This window comes from Hoplias malabaricus, chromosome 1 (assembly GCF_029633855.1).
Source record: "Hoplias malabaricus isolate fHopMal1 chromosome 1, fHopMal1.hap1, whole genome shotgun sequence".
NCBI lineage: Eukaryota > Metazoa > Chordata > Actinopteri > Characiformes > Erythrinidae > Hoplias > Hoplias malabaricus.
In genome coordinates this window covers 89,656,755-89,678,770 of record NC_089800.1, presented here as the reverse complement: position 1 = coordinate 89,678,770, position 22,016 = coordinate 89,656,755, and the positions used below count along the sequence as shown (strand labels likewise).

General features: G+C 44.7%; 1 protein-coding gene across 3 annotated transcripts in view; it reads left to right on the top strand.

Moving 5' to 3' along the window:
* The window catches only part of lrrc57 (leucine rich repeat containing 57), a 20,323-nt gene extending 238 nt beyond the window's left edge, over nucleotides 1-20,085 (top strand). Inside the window, exons 1-7 of one of the 3 annotated variants that reach the window (XM_066675973.1) lie at nucleotides 1-110; nucleotides 234-399; nucleotides 2,582-2,704; nucleotides 2,785-2,920; nucleotides 6,670-6,938; nucleotides 8,757-8,942; nucleotides 17,091-20,085. The exon at nucleotides 1-110 is cut by the window's left edge and continues 238 nt beyond it. In XM_066675973.1, coding sequence (XP_066532070.1) covers nucleotides 2,621-2,704; nucleotides 2,785-2,920; nucleotides 6,670-6,938; nucleotides 8,757-8,942; nucleotides 17,091-17,132 — 717 coding nt within the window. In that variant the 5' untranslated portion in view covers nucleotides 1-110; nucleotides 234-399; nucleotides 2,582-2,620 and the 3' untranslated portion in view covers nucleotides 17,133-20,085. Of the gene's footprint in view, nucleotides 111-233; nucleotides 400-2,581; nucleotides 2,705-2,784; nucleotides 2,921-6,669; nucleotides 6,939-8,756; nucleotides 8,943-14,803; nucleotides 14,938-17,090 lie in introns of those variants that run through there. The other 2 variants (XM_066675976.1, XM_066675974.1) reach the window with 2 other exon arrangements.
* Nucleotides 20,086-22,016: the final 1,931 nt, after the last annotated feature.

Here is a 22,016-nt window from a genome sequence, read left to right as displayed (position 1 = left end):
GTGGGTAAATATCTTCTGCTCTAGTTTTCCAAGTTTCTCAGTAACGGGCGGATTATCGGTGTTTATTTCTGTTTAAACAGACAGAAGACTGTACTTTTAGAGCTTTCTCGGTGAGTGAACTCATAACTATATCACAACTTACGTCAGTGGGGACAGATGTTAACGTTAAAGGTGATAAATATGTTTTATTTGGTCATTTTTGTGATAAACTGTTTGTTTTCGTCTGCCGTTAGTGTCTCACAGCCCTTTCCCGCGCCTCTGCTGCAGTGACGGGTTACTGTGGATATTCTGTTAAAAGTAAAAAAGAAGTGACATATGTTTTAAAGCCAAACTAAAGTGAAAACTGAGTGTGGTTCTGGTTCTGGTCCTGGTCCTGGTGCTGGTCCATACTGAGGAGAGGTCAGTGTGCTTTTTCACATAAAATACACCACCACTGCTGCTTTCCCCCACTTTTATATAGAAGCCTGTTTCTGCCACAAAATAATAATAAAAATAAAAATAAAAAGGCTGTCTCAGTGTTTGAAGACTCTGTTTCATTAGTGAATTATATTGAGATGGTAAACTTTCTCAGTGTATCGACTTATCTCCAAATAATCAGATACTATCATTATTTTGAGATATTAATTTAATATATCGAGATAGTATCTCAGAGTATTGAGATAGCAACAGGCTTCCATATTTTTACTCTCAGAGCTGAGGAATGTTTCTGAAGTGAGCGGGAGCCTGTGGGTGTGAACACGTTACATTAATCAACAATATTTAAAAATGCACACTTTTTATCTTCCAATTAAATGTCAGTGGATGAAATCATTTCTCACACTTCTTCTGACAAAAATGATTTGATTCATTATTGTTACTATAGCCCCCTCCAGGGTGTGTTCCTTGCGCCCAATGATTCCAGGTCGACTCTGGACCCACCGCGACCCTGAACTGGATAAGGGTTACAGATAATGAATGAATGAATGAATGGTTATTATATAAAGAACACTACCATCACAATGTTTCACATCAGAGACTGAGAGCAGAATTAGTTTATTTTTCTCTCAAAAGTGATTTGATTCACTTGGAAAAACAGCATTTTCAGGAATTACAGTGTGTGGTGAATTCTGTGGCCTCTTATCCACAAAGGGCCGGGGTGTGTGTTGGATCATAGTCCGTTCGGACCAGAGCACAGCTGGAGTCACGTCTTTAATGAGATGGTCTCAGTAAAACATCTGATCGTGTGTCATTCTGGTTGTTTGTATCAAAAATGTGCAGCCACTCCGGCCCTTTGTGGATAAGATGCCCCCCCCCCCCTCTAAGGTGCACGTGTGTATTTTAAAGCGTAGATTTTTCGGTACACGCGTACTCTATGCTGATCGTCCACACGTAAGCAGCTATTTATATCACTGAAACCAATCTTTTTGGTCCATCACCTTTCCTTTACTCACACCGCGTAAGCGTTTGGGAACTGAGGAGACTCCGTGCTCCATGTTTCTCTGGAGTTCCTGAATCTTCCACAGTGTTGTGGACGGGAGAGGGTCTCTGCTGTAGAGACTGACTCTTTGGTGGACGCTCCTTTTATCCCTTTGTGGATATTCTCCTCGACGTAGTGGAACGCCTAAAACCGCAGGAACTGGAATATTCTATAAAAATCCTCGCTCTTATTTCACATCTGTCCTGACTTTTTGGAGCTTGTTGCAGGCGTCAGATTCTCAGTGTGTTTCTGTTTACAAAATACTGTCGAGGTGCTCAGAGACATCTTTAATTTGTCATTAAACGTAGCGTCAGGAAAATGAACACAGCACAGATTCCTGTTTTTAATAAAGTTTACAAAACTTTTACTGGAAAAACGTTTCTTTAAAACAAAAAAATTCTAAAATGCAGTTCAGTGTTAAACTAATATCTAACTAAAAACAGTAGCTAATCACAGTTGATTAATTTTAGATTTTGTCACTTATTTTCACTTAGAAAATCAACAAAAACCTAATGTAACTGAAGGTGCACTAAACTTTAATGTGGTTTTGGTTCATATTTAAAGAGCACTATGCTTCACCATGCTTCACATCAGAGAAAGAGAGAGAGAGAGAGAGAGAGAGAGAGAGTGGGAGAGCAGAATTAGTTTATATATACACATTAGTTTTGATCTTGTTTTTAATACATAGCATGATAACACTGGGCGCGGTGGAGCAGCTCCAGGGTCCTGAAGGTTGTGGGTTCGAGTCCTGCTCCGGGTGACTGTCTGTGAGGAGTGTGGTGTGTTCTCCCTGTGTCTGCGTGGGTTTCCTCCGGGTGACTGTCTGTGAGGTGTAGTGTGTTCTCCCTGTGAAGGACTGGCGCCCCCATGTGGTTTTCTCAGAGAATATGGTGGATATTATAAACACATACTACGGCCATGTTTCATCACAGTGAGAGAGGAGAAGTAGCCCTGCTTTATTGGAGTTAGGGCAGAACCGAAATAATAAGAGTGCCCAGATAATTCCTGTTTGGAATATTCATAAATATACATCAGACTCTAAACTGCTAGAACATTCTTAGTAACAGTGTGTCCCTCTGCTGTACTCTGTAATAGACCTAATGCTGTGTGACTGTTGTTTTCCAGAGTGAATGCTGACAGAGTGCAGTGTGAACAACTCTGTAAATGGGGAACAGCGCATTAAAAGCCCATTTGGAGACGTCTCAGAAAACTGGGGTCTTTCAGCTGACGGGGAAAAGCCTGCAGGAGGTAAACAGCACAGAACCCAGTCGGTACAGAACGGCCATTCCCGACTGAGTTATATCTGCTGTTTTCTCTCCTTCCTGCAGTTTCCAGAGGAGCTCCAGAGTTTGACGGCGAACCTGCGGACAGTCGATCTGTCCAACAATAAAATAGAAGTCCTGCCGGCTTTTATAGGAAGCTTCCAGCAGCTGAAAAGCCTCACCATCTGCAGCAACAAGCTGAGTATGTGCATCTTACGCTCCACGTTAAAAACAGATACAGATGTGTATGAAGCCTTCTGTCTGTACTCTTCCTTCGGTTTGTAGCGTGGGAGCAGTATTTGGACTGTTTAGGGTTAACTGTGGTTAGTAATTGTGGATTATTGTTGTTGGTATTATCTCTTCTTCTTTTCCACTTGTCCATTTCCGGGTCGCGGTGTATTCCCTCCATCCATCCATTCTCTGTAACCCTTATCCAGTTCAGGGTCGCGGTGGGTCCAGAGGGAGGAAACTGGAGCACCAGGAGGAAACCCACGCAGACACAGAGAGAACACACCACACTCCTCACAGACAGTCACCCGGAGGAAACCCACGCAGACACAGAGAGAACACACCACACTCCTCACAGACAGTCACCCGGAGGAAACCCACGCAGACACAGGGAGAACACACCACACTCCTCACAGACAGTCACCCGGAGGAAACCCACGCAGACACAGGGAGAACACACCACACTCCTCACAGACAGTCACCCGGAGGAAACCCACGCAGACACAGAGAGAACACACCACACTCCTCACAGACAGTCACCCGGAGGAAACCCACGCAGACACAGGGAGAACACACCACACTCCTCACAGACAGTCACCCGGAGGAAACCCACGCAGACACAGAGAGAACACACCACACTCCTCACAGACAGTCACCCGGAGGAAACCCACGCAGACACAGGGAGAACACACCACACTCCTCACAGACAGTCACCCGGAGGAAACCCACGCAGACACAGAGAGAACACACCACACTCCTCACAGACAGTCACCCGGAGGAAACCCACGCAGACACAGAGAGAACACACCACACTCCTCACAGACAGTCACCCGGAGGAAACCCACGCAGACACAGGGAGAACACACCACACTCCTCACAGACAGTCACCCGGAGGAAACCCACGCAGACACAGGGAGAACACACCACACTCCTCACAGACAGTCACCCGGAGGAAACCCACGCAGACACAGAGAGAACACACCACACTCCTCACAGACAGTCACCCGGAGCAGGACTCGAACCCACACTCCTCCAGGTCCCTGGAGCTGTGTGACTGCAACACCTACCTGCTGCGCCACCGTGCCGCCCTGTCGCTGTGTATTATTACTACTATTATTATTATTATTATTATTAACACACTTTTGTAGTGAATAATAATACTAATAATTTATCATAAATTTGATTACAGTTCCCCACTCGAATGTGGGATTTTCCAGGATTTTCAGAACCTTTTTAAATGAACACTCTCTAAACACACAATACCACTTCAAATCATAAACAAAAAGACAGTACAGTGGTCCCTCGTTTTTGGCGGGGGATGCGTTCCAAGACCCACCCGTGAAAAATGTGTGTGTGACTGTGTGTCTGTGTCGTTGTGTGTGTGTGTCTGTGTCGTTGTGTGTGTGTGTCTGTGTGTCTGTGTCGTTGTGTGTGTGTGTCTGTGTCGTTGTGTGTGTGTGTCTGTGTCGTTGTGTGTGTGTGTCTGTGTCGTTGTGTGTCTGTGTCGTTGTGTGTCTGTGTCGTTGTGTGTCTGTGTCGTTGTGTGTGTGTGTCTGTGTGTGTGTGTCGTTGTGTGTGTGTGTCTGTGTGTCTGTGTCGTTGTGTGTGTGTGTCTGTGTGTCTGTGTCGTTGTGTGTCTGTGTCGTTGTGTGTCTGTGTCGTTGTGTGTCTGTGTCGTTGTGTGTGTGTGTCTGTGTCGTTGTGTGTGTGTGTCTGTGTCGTTGTGTGTGTGTGTCTGTGTCGTTGTGTGTGTGTGTCGTTGTGTGTGTGTGTCGTTGTGTGTGTGTGTCGTTGTGTGTGTGTGTCTGTGTGTGTGTGTCGTTGTGTGTGTGTGTCTGTGTGTCTGTGTCGTTGTGTGTGTGTGTCTGTGTGTCTGTGTCGTTGTGTGTGTGTGTCTGTGTGTCTGTGTCGTTGTGTGTGTGTGTCTGTGTGTGTGTGTCGTTGTGTGTGTGTGTGTCGTTGTGTGTGTGTGTGTCGTTGTGTGTGTGTGTCGTTGTGTGTGTGTGTCGTTGTGTGTGTGTGTCGTTGTGTGTGTGTGTCTGTGTGTCTGTGTCGTTGTGTGTGTGTGACTGTGTGTCTGTGTCGTTGTGTGTGTGTGTCTGTGTCGTTGTGTGTGTGTGTCTGTGTGTCTGTGTTGTTGTGTGTGTGTGTGTGTCTGTGTCGTTGTGTGTGTGTGTCGTTGTGTGTCTGTGTGTCTGTGTCGTTGTGTGTCTGTGTCGTTGTGTGTCTGTGTGTCTGTCTGTGTGTGTGTGTGTGTGTGTGTGTCTGTATGAACAGCACAAATGGCATTGAATCAGACTTTTTAAACTCAGATTTGGGCCATTTTCATATGTGGTACACATGTCCTTCAGGTCAGCACCAAGGCACTGTCGTATTGTGCGTGTGAGGTCAGTTTAGGGGCGTGACCTGTTCACATTGATGTAGGTAAAATTATATTAACAGTGTGAACAGCAGGACAAAAGGAATCAGATTTGGGACACTTGTGCTTTCTGTGTGAATGTAGCCTTAACGCTGATTTATTCTTCTGTGTTGTTGTCTGTATCGCTCTGCAATTACACCTCCACACCACTAGGGGCTGAGTCTCAAACATCTTCCTCTACACTCTGGAGTGCACAGTGCAGTGCTGCAGTAGAGTCTATTTAATCCATCTTTAAAGTGCACTCTGGAGGGAGGAGGGTGCTGTTTGGAACGGAGCAGAGTTTACATGAGGTGCCAGGAAAGAAACAAATACAAAGCACCACATTTTTACCACGTGGTCTCGCTTCACTTTGAGCTACTTTTCCCCCAGAGACATCTGTATTTCTCCTTTGTTCATCATTTGTATTGGTCCTTGACGTCCACCCCGTGTCTGAGGAGATCTCTGTGCGCTTCTGTGTGTGTCTCTGTGTGTGTGTGTGTGTGGAGGAGAGGAGCTCAGGTTCCTGTACTTCTTCAGTTCAACTTCAACAATGTCCCTCCGTCTTCTGACCAATCACAGTCTGCGGCCTGCGTCGTCATCACACTGAGTTACATTTGTGGTGTGGGGTGCGTCAGGCCGCAGGTACATCGTCGTCCCGAAAGTGTCCCAAAAGAGCTTTTATCTCATCCCTTGGGCTGTTTTTACTGGCCCCAGGACAGCGGCGTCTGTGTGTGTCACTCAGTGGAGTCACAGCGCTCATCATAATGCACAGATCTGATTGGCTGAGGAGCCTCACGTGTGATCTGCAGAAACACGTGTGATTGGTCTGTGAGTTTCCTGGAGCGCTAAACCTGCACCTTAATGACTAGAAGAGTCACACCACTTCAAACACACACTCACACAATTAAACAGCTGTTCACAATTAAACAGCTCTTAATAGTTTATCAGGTCCAGGTCCGGATCGGACAGCGTCTGGGTCTGGACTCGGACCGCTGGCCGCCTCGTCCTGACCCCTGGGGTAGGGTTTGCATCAACACTTTGCCTACAGCATAGGTTCGACCCATAAGTATAAATTGGGCTTTAGGTGAAAGGAGGTTAAAGAAGTAAAAATTATCCTTTAAAGGTGCAGTGTTTCAATCTGGTGCCATCTACTGGTGAAGCTAGATTGCAATCCATGAATACCCCTCCCTTGGGTTCCAATTTCTGTGTCAGCCAGTGATTATACACTAGTGTAATTGTGTGTGCGTGTGCGTGTGCGTGTGCGTGTGTGCGTGTGCGTGTGTGCGTGTGCGTGTGTGTGTGTGTGTGTGTGTGTGTGTGTGCAGCCAGTTTACCAGCGGAGATTGGGAAGCTGAAGAAGCTGGAGACTCTGGTGTTAAATGGGAATCATCTGCAGCAGCTCCCCGTGACGGTGGGGCAGCTCCGAACCCTGCGGACCCTCGGCCTCGCTGGGAACCAGTTCAGGGAATTTCCCAACAACCTCGGCTCTCTGCGCCATCTGGACGTCCTGGATCTGTCCCGAAACCGGATCCAGTCGGTCCCAGCCGAGGTGGCGGAACTGCAGGCCATCGAAATCAACCTCAACCAGAACCAGGTCCGGTCACGACGCAGTCAGTCATTTCCTCCGCTCTCTGTTCTCCATGTTGTAAATTACACTGACACCTAGTGGCCTGGGTGCATTACAGCGTCTGTGCTATTATAATAATCTATATTTGTATAACACCTTTCATACGAAATCCAGAAAATCAAAGCATTGCCGTAAAAGTAAAGACACGATTAAAAATGCTCCAAAGTTATTATTAAAAAAAAACAATTAAAAAATGTAATTAAAAGATTAAAAGAAGGATTATATATAAAAAATAGAAATCATAAAGTAATTATAATATTACAATTACGATATAATTACAATATAAAGACAAGACTAAAGCTACTTTAGGGAAAGGCTGATTTAAATAATAATTTTATAAACAATTTTCAAACAGAAAAAAAACAACAAGACAACACCACTTTATTTATTAATATACGACATTTAAGGACTAAAATAACTACGTACCATTTTTACCAATCATTGTGATGCTCCACTCCAGGCTCAGCACTGCAGAAACTGCACTATGTAACATTTGGAGGAGGTTAAGAAACCACACCCTATTCGTTGCTATAAAAGTGAGGAAAAACACATACCTTTCCTAGTTTTCTTTTAAGAAATTATTTGAAACAGATTGAAAACACACTTTAAAGACACGGGGACCCACTCCATGGAGCATAAAGAGGTTTTTTTTTTTTTTTTTTTTTTTTTTTTTTTTTTTTTTTTTTTTGTTACTTTTACACGGCTCATTGTTTTCTGTGAAAGAGAAATCCAGCTCAGCAGGAGTTTCCTTATAAGGGCATGACGCCCACTAGTGGTCAGTGGTCAGCCCTAGTTTCTCAGCATTTGGAGACGTAAGGAGTTTCAGTCACCTCCCTCACCTCTTCACGGATCAAATGCAGGTCAGCGTGGTGTCTGTGGCTGGATGCTGTGATTATGACGGTGTCTTTGTGGTTTATTCTTCAGAGATCAGAGCTCTCAGAGCTTTAGGAACTAGTGCCTTAGTCCTTCCTCAGGTCAAAACTAAACACGGAGAAGCAGCGTTTAAAGGCTAAGCACCACTTAATGGAGCTCCATGAATATTCCACATTATTGTAGTCACTGACAGATATAAGTGTGAATTAAAATGAAAACAGCAGCTTAATTTGCTTTAAAACTGACAATTTTATTAAACTGACGGAAAAACCCGAGCTCTCTACGGAAATTCTCGAACGTGACCGTGACGTCACTGGTGGACAACAGCCGAACAACGCCGCGGTAAAACACCGTTATGACTGACTGTTATGACAGTATCTAGCTAAATAACCAACATTATTCATGACAATAGCCTAGCAATAAGCTAAACTCAAATGTAGAGGTACTGTTATTCTTGTAAATGTGATCGAAGTCAAACTCGAATTCATCGGTCTTTTAAACCTTATTCCTTCAATTAGTAAGAAATGACATGTTTTCTGACGATCAATAAACACAAGTTAGGAACTTAAACTCCACTTATTTATTTGACACTTTCACAGAGCTGCTTCTTAACCTTTAACTCCGGCGCCGCTCTGAACCAGAACCAGACCGAGAACTGACTTTAGACTCTTTTAAATCAAGACTGAAACATTCCTGTTTGAGCTACAGCTCGCTTTAAAACACTCCTCACATCGTATTCTGTAAAAGGCAGAATTGTTTGAATCATTGAAATCATGTTTTAAATTATTTTTATTATTTTATTCTTGCTCATATTTAACTCTCTTTTTTACTGTTTCTTTTGACTCTGTGAAGCACTTTAAACTGCCCCTGTGTTTGAGAAGTGCTCTAATAATAAACTCTCCTTGCCTTTAGATTTCAGCTCTGTCTCCGGAAGTGTCCCGCTGTCCTCGGCTAAAGGTCCTGCGACTGGAGGAGAACTGTCTGGAACTTGTCTCCATCCCCACCTCCATCCTGTCCAACTCCGGCATTTCTCTGCTGTCTCTGGAGGGAAACCTGTTCGAAGTCAAAAAGCTGCGGGACCTGGACGGATATGAGAAGGTTGGACCCAGTGATGGTGGGGGGAGAGGGGGGTGGAGGGGGGTGAGGGGTAATTGTGACGGTGTCTGATCCAGAGCAGGGCTTTTGCAGAGTTAAGTTTTTGAGGGAAATGTCTCTTTAGCTCAACTCTGAAGGGTTTAAAATGAAATGAAATGAACAATTATTTGTCAGTGTTCAACAAACAACGAAATTTATCTTCCACATTTAACCCGTCTGTGGCAGTAAACACACACCCAGAGCGGGGGGGACATCCCTGGAGCCCGGGAGCAGTTCTGGGTTCAGTGCCTTGCTCGAGGGCCCCTCAGCCGTGGACGGAGGAGGAGGACGGTGCTGTTCCTTCACTCCCTCTGCCCCCGGTTCTGTCCAAAAACGCCCTAAAGCACATGCACCTTTTTCACTTTCAAAGTGTAATTTAGAGATGCACTGATTCAAACAATAAATAAACAATATTTTCAGAGACATTTCTTAGAGCACATTTATTTAGGAAAAAGTTCCTAATAGAGACCAGTCACAGCTGTAAAAACCCCTTTAAATTCACATTTAAATAAAATAATGAATCTACTCAAAACCACAAAAAAAATATAATAAATTCTCTTTCTTCTCCGTTTTTACTCAGTGCTCTTATTTCTCCGTTTTTACTCAGTGCTCTTATTTCTCTGTTTTTACTCTGTTCTCTTTCTCCTCCGTTTTTACTCAGTGCTCTTATTTCTCCGTTTTTACTCTGTTCTCTTTCTCCTCCGTTTTTACTCAGTGCTCTTATTTCTCCGTTTTTACTCAGTGCTCTTATTTCTCCGTTTTTACTCAGTGCTCTTATTTCTCCGTTTTTACTCTTTTCTCTTTCTTCTCCGTTTTTACTCTTTTCTCTTTCTTCTCCGTTTTTACTCTTTTCTCTTTCTTCTCCGTTTTTACTCTGTTCTCTTTCTTCTCCGTTTTTACTCAGTGCTCTTATTTCTCCGTTTTTACTCAGTTCTCTTTCTTCTCCGTTTTTACTCTGTTCTCTTTTTCCTCCATTTTTACTCAGTGCTCTTATTTCTCCGTTTTTACTCAGTGCTTTCATTTCTCCGTTTTTACTCAGTGCTCTCATTTCTCCGTTTTTACTCAGTGCTCTTATTTCTCAGTTTTTACTCAGTGCTCTTATTTCTCAGTTTTTACTCAGTGCTCTCATTTCTCCGTTTTTACTCAGTGCTCTCATTTCTCCGTTTTTACTCAGTGCTCTTATTTCTCCGTTTTTACTTTGTTCTCTTTACTCTCCGTTTTTACTCAGTGCTCTTATTTCTCCGTTTTTACTCTTTTCTCTTTCTTCTCCGTTTTTACTCTGTTCTCTTTCTTCTCCGTTTTTACTCAGTGCTCTTATTTCTCCGTTTTTACTCAGTTCTCTTTCTTCTTCGTTTTTACTCTGTTCTCTTTTTCCTCCGTTTTTACTCAGTGCTCTCATTACTCCGTTTTTACTCAGTGCTCTCATTTCTCCGTTTTTGCTCAGTGCTCTCATTTCTCCGTTTTTACTCAGTGCTCTTATTTCTCCGTTTTTACTCAGTGCTCTTATTTCTCCGTTTTTACTCAGTGCTCTTATTTCTCCGTTTTTACTCAGTGCTCTTATTTCTCCGTTTTTACTCAGTGCTCTCATTTCTCCGTTTTTACTCAGTGCTCTCATTTCTCCGTTTTTACTCAGTGCTCTCATTTCTCCGTTTTTACTCAGTGCTCTTATTTCTCCGTTTTTACTCAGTGCTCTCATTTCTCCGTTTTTACTCAGTGCTCTTATTTCTCTGTTTTTACTCAGTGCTCTTATTTCTACGTTTTTACTCAGTGCTCTTATTTCTCTGTTTTTACTCAGTGCTCTTATTTCTACGTTTTTACTCAGTGCTCTTATTTCTCCGTTTTTACTCAGTGCTCTCATTTCTCCGTTTTTACTCAGTGCTCTTATTTCTCCGTTTTTACTCAGTGCTTTTATTTCTCCGTTTTTACTCAGTGCTCTCATTTCTACGTTTTTACTCAGTGCTCTTATTTCTCCGCGCTCGTTGTGTCTGTTTTGCTGAGTTTAACCTCGTCTTTGTGCTCTCACGTAAACACGGGTCCAGCGCTGTGATTGGACAGACTCAGACGAGGGGGCGGGGCCATTCTAAAGTCTCTGCACTTGACGACAGAAGCGGAGCAGAACCAGAATGACTCGTTTAATCCCGTGTTTTCTGACTCAGTCAGTGCACGGGAAACTGACTGTGGGTCTAGTTTCACAGTGTGTGGGTTGGTGGGCTCCAGATTCACACTGTAATGTGCACATACTCTGAATGGATCCATCTGATCTGATCTGATGATTTCAGCCGGACAGGGCCTGGTAAACGCTGACAGGGGTTTTCTGAGAATTCAGGGAAAGTGCAGTGACACCACTGTGATTTAAAGTCTCTGTATTAATGTCCAGGCCTTTGTGGGTAATGGTTGTGATGTCACAGCTCGTCAGAGAAGACAGCGCCGCTGATGTGGGCTCATTAAGAACTGCAGCTCCTGAGATATTCAGACTGCACTCTTTAGAAAGAAAGATAGATGGTAAATTATTGTGAAAGACTGTATAATAAAATCAGACTGTGGTTTATTTGGCGAAGTACGTTACACACAAAGGGAATTTGGTTCCGGTTGATGGTGTCTCTCTCGTACAGATCCACAGTTAAATATGAATTAAAGACTCTATATAAAAAGTCCTAATCAAAGTGGTGCTGTGTGGATTGTAGTGGAACAACAGTGAAGTGTGACACAGCAGTGATGTACGTGCAGCTGTGTGTCGTTGATCAGACGTTAATGAGTGTGACGGCATGGGGAAGAGACTGTGGGAGTGTGTGTTAGTTGTGTGTACAGTGCTCTGTATCTGGATTAAAGTGTGTCCAGGGTGTGACGAGTCTCTGCCCGTGTCCTGGGTCTTGAATTGTACACGTCCTGAGGAACACGTCCAGTTCCCTGCAGTCTGTTCCTGTCTTGTTTCGTAGCTGCTGTGTTGGGCCTGTTTTAGGATGGAGATTTAATCCCATATAAATGCAGCAGAACCTTAAATAAAACAAGAATCAAAGAATAGAAGGTGAGTGTAGATCTAAAGTAAAACGTCAGTGACTTGTTTCAGCAGCGTGAACGTGTCAGGAACGGCGCTCCTTCGCTGACGTCTGCTGAACGTGAAAGAGTTAAACCTCTGGGTCCTGTGACGAGGGGAGAGAAGGTGAGAGGCTCTCGCAGAGGTGCACCAGTTTGTTCTGGCATCGCGTCGTTTCAGTGTTGTCACACGTGAAGCCTGACCCAGTTCCGCAGGTGTCACGTTTCTTAGGTTTCTCTGGGAGCAGGTGGTGACCTAATCTCAGAGAACTGCTGCTCGGAGTCTTCTGAGGTGTCCTGGTTTTAGAAGAGCGGGTTCAGTGAGTTCAGACCACGCTTCCTGAACCGTGAAAGGAGCTGCGGCCTCCTGATAAACAGTGTGTTTGTGATATTACACCGCGCTGTGTCCCAGATAACGTGGATTAGCAGAAGCTGATTAATCAGAAGTGTTGATGAGTCATGTTCAGAGTCGTGGGGGAAATAAGTGCTCTGTAAAACTGAGAGACTCTAGAACAAACTGAACTGGGAAAAAGGTTAAGAACCGCTCCTTTATAAAGGTTTAAACCATCCACACAGTCTTTCTGTCAGACTGTAATACGCTGGAGGAAGTCTAGGGGGCGATGTGTTTGTAAATTCTAGGAAATTGTGATTATTTTTTGAGTCTAAGCACGTTTCCTGGTTTAAAAAAAAATGGTTTTACCTGTGGTCTGTGAGAGACCAGTGGATCAGACACAGCAGTGCTGCTGGAGTTTTTAAACCCTGTGTCCACTCTCTGTCCACTCTGTGAGACACTCCTCCCTCGTTGGTCCACCTTGTAGATGTAGAGTCAGAGACGGTAGCTCATCTGTCGCTGCACAGTGTGTGTTGCTCGTCCTCTAGTCCTTCATCGGTGACACAGGACGCTGTCGGCTGGATGTTTTTGGTCGGTGGACTGTTCTCGGTCCAGACACTGAGGGGTTTAAAAACTCCAGCAGCACTGCTGTGTCTGATCCACTCTACACCAGCACAACACACACTAACACACCACCACCACGTCAGTGTCACTGCAGCGCTGAGAATGATCCTCCACCACATCACACCTGCTCTGTGGGGGTCCTGAGCGCTGAGGAACAGGGGGGGGGGGATGGGGGTAATAAAGTATGCAGAGCCACAGACTACAGTCTGTGGTCAGTGGAGTAACAAGTGTAAACTAAGGAGATAGTTTTAATGTTGTGGCTCTGACGGATGTGGAGTTGTGGTGTGTTGGGAAGTCCAGGAACGCTGAAGGGAAGTGTGTATTCTCAGAGAGACGAGTGTGTGACGCCGGACACTGAGTCAGACGTAAACACTGCAGATTAAATATAAAACACAGTTTATTTTTACTCAGAGAGCAGTGGACAGAAGTGTTGGGGATTTTGGAGCAGGATCAGTTTAAATCTGCACACTGTGAGATGATAGACATGACTCAGACTCATTAAAGTTTCTCTCCTCATAATAACAACAATAATAATATCTCACATTTCCTGCATTAGAACAGCTCCAAGTGCTTCACAGTACAAAGCACAAACAATAGAAAAGACAGAAATCAAAAAAGTGCAACGTGCAAAAAAAATGTAAATAATTACAGTTTAAAAATATACATTTTTTTTGTATGTTGTAAATACATGAACGTATAAGAAGTTTAAAAGTAATGATACGGCACAGTGGAGCAGCAGGTGGTGTCTCTGTCACAGCTCCAAGGTCCTGAAGGTTGTGGGTTCTAGTCCTGCTTCGGGTGACTGTCTGTGAGGAGTGTGGTGTGTTCTCCCTGTGTCTGCGTGGGTTTCCTCCGGGTGACTGTCTGTGAGGAGTGTGGTGTGTTCTCTCTGTGTCTGCGTGGGTTTCCTCCGGGTGACTGTCTGTGAGGAGTGTGGTGTGTTCTCCCTGTGTCTGTGTGGGTTTCCTCCGGGTGACTGTCTGTGAGGAGTGTGGTGTGTTCTCTCTGTGTCTGCGTGGGTTTCCTCCGGGTGACTGTCTGTGAGGAGTGTGGTGTGTTCTCTCTGTGTCTGCGTGGGTTTCCTCCGGGTGACTGTCTGTGAGGAGTGTGGTGTGTTCTCTCTGTGTCTGCGTGGGTTTCCTCCGGGTGACTGTCTGTGAGGAGTGTGGTGTGTTCTCCCTGTGTCTGTGTGGGTTTCCTCCGGGTGACTGTCTGTGAGGAGTGTGGTGTGTTCTCTCTGTGTCTGCGTGGGTTTCCTCCGGGTGCTTTGGTTTCCTCCCATGCTCCAAAAACACGTTGGTAGGTGGATCGGAGACTCAAAAGCGTCCGCAGGTGTGAGTGAGTGAGTGGACCCACCTCCGCTCGGTACTGGATAAGGGTCACAGACAATGAATGAATGAATAAACACTAAAACTTAAGACACACAGTAGAAAAACAGCCCTTTAGAAATATGCTTTAAACCACATTCCCTTTAACTGCAGAGTTCCACTGGACCACAGCTCAGTTATTTACACTCTTTCTTCATTCAATCTTTACAATTATTTCCTGTTTCTTCACTAATTTTATGCTTCTTTCTTCTACGTACAGTAGGTTCATGTATATATTTGGACCCTGACATGAATTAAATGTTTTTACCTGTTTACTGCAACACATTTGAGTTAAAGTTGTTTATTGGCCATCGATGTAACGTCCAGACGTTCAGCTTTTCATTTGAGGGCATCCACGTTTAAATTAACACGTGCTGCACTGTTTTTAAAGGGAACAAACGTAATTGGACTATTGACTAAAAGGCTATTTCACGGGCAGTTCCTTCGTTATGTCATTCTCAATTCAACAGATGAAAGCCCTGGAGTTGATTTGGAAGATTTTTCTGTGAAGAAAGCGGTGAAAGGAGCTCTCCATGCAGAGGTGAAACAAGCCATGATTAAGATGTGAAAACAGAATAAAACATCCCAGACATCGCTACAGTATCAGGAGGGGCGTGGTCTACAGTTACGTCCTGAGAAAACAGACGAAACCCAGATGAACCTCTACCAGAACGACGGGGGTCCACGGCATACCACATCATCTGTGAGTCACGGCGGAGGCAGTGTGAAGGCCTGGGGCTGCTGCGTCTCTGGTGTTTATTGATGAAGAGACACAGGACGGAAAGAAAAGTCCACAGACAGCAACAGAACAGAATAGAAGAGCTTTTATTGTCGCTGAGAAAACAATGTTCAGAACAGTGTTAAAACAGTGAAATACAGTGTTAGCGTCCGCTCTCAGGCAGCAGTTAAAATATAAACTCTATACGTGTTGCAAAAATGGCAGATTGTTCCGAGCATTAACACAGAAGATAAATATAGGCTTAGTTTAAAGTGCCGTGTGGAATTTCTTGTCCATTAGAGAGTGGGTGGTGTCTGTTGATTCTAATGATTGTCAGAGTCAGGACGGGTTGGTTAAGGCGAGGGGGGGGGTTGATGGGTTGATGGCTGATGGGTTGATGGCTGATGGGTTGATGGCTGATGGGTTGATGGCTGATGGCTGATGGCTTTCACAGCCTGGGGAAAGAAGCTGTGTTTCAACCTGTTTGTTTTTTAATTGTCTGAATCTCTTATTGGAGGGAGGGGGGAGAACAGAGTGTGTCCAGGGTGTGTGATGTCCATTGAAACGCTGATAGCCTTTTCCTGGAGTCGGCTGTTGTAAATGTGGCTGAGGGGGGGTAGTGGAGTTCCTATGATTTTTTCCACCTCTCACCACTCGCTGCAGGTCTCTCCGGTCCTGTGCTGTGCCCCTGGTGAACCAGATTGCAGCAGTGTGTCAGGATGCTCTCGATGGTGGCTCCGTAAAAGTTCACCAGCAGGAGTTGAGGGAGGTGGGAGTGCTTCAGCTTCCTGAGGAAGTAGAGTCTCTGTTGTGTTGGGTGTTGAAGGCCCATGTGAGGTCAGCAGAGATGTGTACTCCAGGAACTTGAAGTGCTCCACTCTCTCCACCTCCACTCCATTGAGGAGGAGGGCCGTGGTCTCTGTGCGGGGGGATCTTCTGAAATCCACGACCATCTCCTTGGTTTTGTTTGGGTTGTGTTTCAGGTTGTTGTTCTTACACCATGTGGTCAGGTGCCGGACCTCCTCCCTGTAGACTGACTCGTCGTTGTTCGTAATCAGTCCTACGACTGTGGTGTCATCAGCAAACTTGATGATGTTGTTGGAGGTGTGAATGGGGAGCAGTCGTATGTGAAGAGTGAGTAGAGGAGGGGGCTGAGGACACATCCCTGTGGGGGGCCTGTGTTCGAGATGAGAGTTGAGGGTGTGCGGTCTCCCGTCCTGACGTGTTGGGGTCTGTTGCTCAGGAAGTCCAGTATCCATGAGCATAGTGACCTGCCTAGGCCCAGGTTGAATGTGGAGTGACTGCATTAAAGGCTGAGCTAAAGAAACAGAACCCCGCTGCAGTAAAGTCCTGGCAGAGCACTAAAACGGATGAAGCTCAGCGTCTGGTGACGCCCATGAGCTCAAGACTTCAGTTTTCCACCAAGTTTTAGACACGAACATTTTACTTACTGTTATTTAATTTATTCAGTTACTTTTGAGCCCTGAGATGAAGGGACTGTGTTTAAAAAGTGCTTTAGTTCACTTTTCTGCAGTCATTTGTTCAACAAACTGAATCAAAGCTGAGAGTCGGACCTTCCACTGGGTCAGAGTTCACTGGGTAAAGTACAGAACCAAAGATAGAAAAATGTTGTCTGAATATTTATGTACATTTCTGTTTGTGTGGAGCCTTATTTTTACAGTCATTAATGTTTATTTAACAGCTGTTTACATCTGTGTTAGAGCAAAAACACAAAGACCAATCTTTTACCAGTCGTTCTTTTATTATTATTATTTATTTAATCTCTCTCTTTTCTCTCTTTTTTCTATCTCTCTCTCTTCTCTCTCTCTTCTCTCTGTCTCTCTTTTCTGTCTCTCCTGTCTGTCTCTCTCTCTCTTTTTTCTCTCTTGGTTTCTTTTCTCTCTCTTTTCTCTCTGTCTCTCTATTTTCTCTCTCCCTCTCTTTTTTCCTCTCTCTCTTTTCTATCTCTTTTTTTCTGTATCTCTCTTTTTTCTCTCTTCTCTCTCTCCCTTTCTTTTTCTTTCTCTCTCTCTCTACAGTACATGGAGCGCTTCACAGCCACCAAGAAGAAATTTGCTTGAAGCAGGAAAACGCTGCCCCCTGGTGTCGACCTCCTGAACCACACTCTGCTGGAGATGAACTCTGTGTGTGTGAGTGTGTGAGTGTGAGTGTGTGTGTGAGTGTGTGAGTGTGTGAGATAATGAGAGATGACACACAGAGAAATGTGGAGGAGAAAACACTGCTTTAATGCATGCTACAGCTACAGAACTGAGATTCCCGCCGTAAGGAACACACCTCACTCACCTTCAGCTGACAGCACACACTCCTTTTTTCAAACATTTATAAGCATCTTATAACCACAGAGAGCTGTTATTACCCCAGCTCACTGACGGCTGCTCATCCCCCGCACGCGGTGTACAGAGGATTCAGGACGTGTTTAAACTCCAGCAGAGAGAATGACGCTCGAGTTCAGGGAGGAATCGCATTTATAACAGTTTCCACTTACGACAAACGAGATCATATCATTTCTTTAGTTCAGAGCTGGAGATACGTGGTTAATGCCCTGGACTTCAGTAAACACCTCCCTGAAACGTCTAAGTAACTTACTGTCTTTATTAAATCTGAGGATTAAAAGATGACATGCCTCCGACAAACACTAACTAACCTCCTCTCAGGCGCTCAAACCATACACAGCTCTTTAAAGGTGGCTTTAAGGTAGTTTTAAGGTGGCGCAGGCGTGTTTTTGTGGTTGATGGCACCGTGTGATCTACGATCTTTAACTCAGAAAAATCCTATTCAACAGAGATCAAATGTAATTGGCTCAGAGCTGAAGTGTCGAGTTTAAGGCGCTAGAGTTCATTTAAATCTTATAGAAAATACCTGTGCATTAATGTGTTTTTAAGGTGGCACAGGCGTGTTTTTATGGTTTAAAAGTGTCACTTCATATCTTCAGCAATTCTCTCAACGATAACAAAGAAACAGTCCAGTAACTGCACATTTATACCACTTTACATTTAAAAACGTGAGAGGACACTACTTTGTTTTTAGAGCTGGAGATGAATGTTGCTAATTAACTCTAGAAATGAATAAATGTTTTGAGGCAAAACATCTGCTAAACGTCTCTCAGTCCCTGTCAAATGACATCTAGTTCTTTGAGGTGGAAATGAAGGGGGATTTAATGAGACACAGACTTGTTTGTTTCTCATTTCTCTCTCTGTCTCTTCTCTCTCTCCTCTCTCTGTCTCTTTTTTGTCTCTTTTCACTCTTTTCTGTCTTTCTCTCTCTCTCTTTTTGCTCTCTCTCTCTCTCTCTCTCTCTCTCCAGTACATGGAGCAAAGAAATTTGATCTGAGGCACAGACTTGTTTGTGTAATTTTAAAGTGCACAGTACTTTCTTTAGAAATTCCAACAGTGACAACAACAATAAAAATCTCAGACAATTCTAATTTATACCATTTCCCACTGGAGACCACTGGGATACCGTTTAATTTCCACAGTTAAAGCTACAGTTCAGAAAATTGTAAAGTAATTACCTCCCTAAAGCATCTCTCTAAACACACTCAGGTCTTTAAGGTAGTTTTAAGGTGTCACCGATTTAAACCAGTGTGATTTACCAGGTCTAATCTTCAGAAACTCCTTCAACGACAACACAACCTTAGCTCAGAAATATAATTAAATAATAAAACTGATTAAAAACATTAGGAACAGAGATGTTTTCACTAAATGCACCTCCAAACACCTTCTCAGACCCCCTCCATCTGGATTCAGGGTTTTTAATGTGGCTTTAGTGTAGTACAGACTTGATCATGTGGTCGAAGCGTGTGACTCCCTCTGTCCTGTAACCATGGTTACCACAGGGACACGGCCGAAGACTTGGCAACCAGCTCCTTCCATCTCTGCCTGTCCTCCTCCAGCCACGCTCTGATGTGTCCGCTCTCGGTCTCTGAGTGTGGGAGGCTTTTTCATGTCCTGTTGATTTAGTTAAGGGAGGAGAGGTGTCCACATATTTCACACCATCACACCGTCTCTAAATATGATCACGGTATTCGCTCTGTCAGGCTGCGTGAGCCTCATCTGTGTGTGTGTGGGTCCAGGGAGGGGTTTTCGGGGCTGTGCAGTTCAGCTCAGCACAGCCTTGTTCTTAAACACACAGAAGAGATATTAGACGCGCCACACGCACGTCATAAATACCGCCCTCATTTTAAATACCACAGTTACACCGCCCCACCCTGGAGTGCTGCACTGCCTCAGTGGTGATATAGTCTTTCTACCACGTCTGAAACATCTCATTACCACGGCTACAATTCTTCTTTATTGATCGGCCCTCGGTGTCCGTGTCTCACACGCAGAGACAGACGGAGACGACTCCAGCGGCCCTCAGTCTGGTCTTGGTCATTTGAGAAAGTGTCACCTACTGCTACTGTCTCTGACTTTACATCTACAACCAACGAGGGAGGAGTGTCTCACAGAGTGGACAGAGAGTGGACACAGGGTTTAAAAACTCCAGCAGCACTGCTGTGTCTGATCCACTCTACACCAGCACAACACACACTAACACACCACCACCACGTCAGTGTCACTGCAGCGCTGAGAATGATCCACCACCACATCACACCTGCTCTGTGGGGGTCCTGAGCGCTGAGGAACGGGGAGAGGGGGTTAATAAAGTATGCAGAGCCACAGATAAACTACGGCCTGTAAATGTAAAACTACAAAGTGCTTTTGATCGTGACGTTAACCTCGTAGCTCCAGCACTAAACTAAAGAAACCGCTGACTGTGGGCGGAGTCATGGGGAAATTTAAAGGAATATATTTTATTGCCCCTCTTTATATTCAGCCCCAGGGGGTATTTATTCAAATAAATTCAAATAAAGCAGCAATTAAATCATTTCTATTTTTTGATCGTGTTTGACCTTTTATTTCTTTAAAAACGTAAATGAGTAGAGATCTGATTAAGGAGGGAACGTTAAATGAAGGACACTTATATTTCACTTTAAAGCAATGTAACTTCAGTCTGTGTTTATTTCCTGTTTCACCAAAGTTTGTGGACGACTGCTTCCTCAGATGAAGGGCATTAAAGCAACACTAGGTAACAGTTTTATCTTAAAGTTACCGCTTTAAAATCGTTGGGACGCTCCACTGAGCTGTAGCAGGGAGAAAGGAGCCTCTACAGAAACTGCACTTTGTACCTCTTGGAGGAGGGTAGGGGGGAGTTCACTCTGAGCTGTGGGAACCTGGGAGGACTTTAACTGCTTTAATAAAGTCAATGTGAGGATCGTCCAACGGCAGTGAGACTAAGGTTATATTCTCGGACAGAATTTGGGCTTGAGTTATCGGGCTAACTGCCGCGTCCAGGAGAGAGAGGGTGAGGCACAAAATGTTACTGGAATTGATTCCTTATCATTTTTACCTTTTCCTGCACCAAGTGGAACAGTGGAACTGCCTTGAGATGAAGCATCTAACTTCTCTGTGGTCCCTTTACGAAGCGGTTTATGCTCCATAGAGCGGGTCGCCCCCACGGCTGGATTTAAAGTCGGCGTGAAGCGGAAATAACACTAATTTCTTAAAGGACATGAATATTCTGAGTGAAACTGGACGTGGGTGGGAAGATAAAGATCGTCGGGAAGTTGTTATCCACTGAGATTTGATTGGATGAGGTGGGGGCTGGAACATGTGACGTCTCTGATGTCATCACACGTTGGAAACATTTCATTGGATGTTGGATAAAGGACGAGGAAGAAGCAGGAGCTGTGATTTTAAACGATAATGTGATGAATTACAGTGGGCCCTCTCTCCTGCTCTGACAGTCTCATATTAGTCTCACGATCCTGACAAAGTCTAAATCATATATCACCAGTTAGACACAGAGCACTAATATGTTTCACTATTCACAAATAAACACGTCCCACTGTGAGGAGTGTGGTGTGTTCTCCCTGTGTCGGCGTGGGTTTCCTCCGGGCGACTGTCTGTGAGGAATGTGGTGTGTTCTCTCTGTGTCTGCGTGGGTTTCCTCCGGGTGACTGTCTGTGAGGAGTATGGTGTGTTCTCCCTGTGTCTGCGTGGGTTTCCTCCGGGTGACTGTCTGTGAGGAGTGTGGTGTGTTCTCTCTGTGTCTGCGTGGGTTTCCTCCAGGTGACTGTCTGTGAGGAGTGTGGTGTGTTCTCCCTGTGTCTGCGTGGGTTTCCTCCAGGTGACTGTCTGTGAGGAGTGTGGTGTGTTCTCCCTGTGTCTGCGTGGGTTTCCTCCAGGTGACTGTCTGTGAGGAGTGTGGTGTGTTCTCTCTGTGTCTGCGTGGGTTTCCTCCAGGTGACTGTCTGTGAGGAGTGTGGTGTGTTCTCTCTGTGTCTGCGTGGGTTTCCTCCAGGTGACTGTCTGTGAGGAGTGTGGTGTGTTCTCCCTGTGTCTGCGTGGGTTTCCTCCGGGTGACTGTCTGTGAGGAGTGTGGTGTGTTCTCTCTGTGTCTGCGTGGGTTTCCTCCAGGTGACTGTCTGTGAGGAGTGTGGTGTGTTCGCTGTAAACTTGAATAAGTGCAGAACTCTAAACAATGAAGGCAATCTGTTGCCATACGATTATTAAGTTCATAAACGTAAGTATGAAGATGTCAGAGCTTTAAAAACACTGTTAAGTGCTATTAACTCTTTTAACCATAAACTGATTCATTGTCTGTAACACTCACAGCTGTGGACACTCCCACAGTCAGTGCCCCTCCACTGCTGAGGGGGAACACACCAAACACCCGAACAGCAGTGAACCCCGGACCATCCACTGCACTGTTCTCTGCTCAGTCAACATTTCAGTTTCAGAAACAAGAAACTGTTGGAAAGAACTGAATTGTTTGAGTGAAAGTTTTGAATATGTTTTAAGTTAGAATCCCTCCCTCCAGATAATTACTGTGAACACTAGGGTTCAGGGAGTACATTTGTAGCGTTAAACGTAACTGTTTCCCGTGACGTGGTTTTGTTCGTT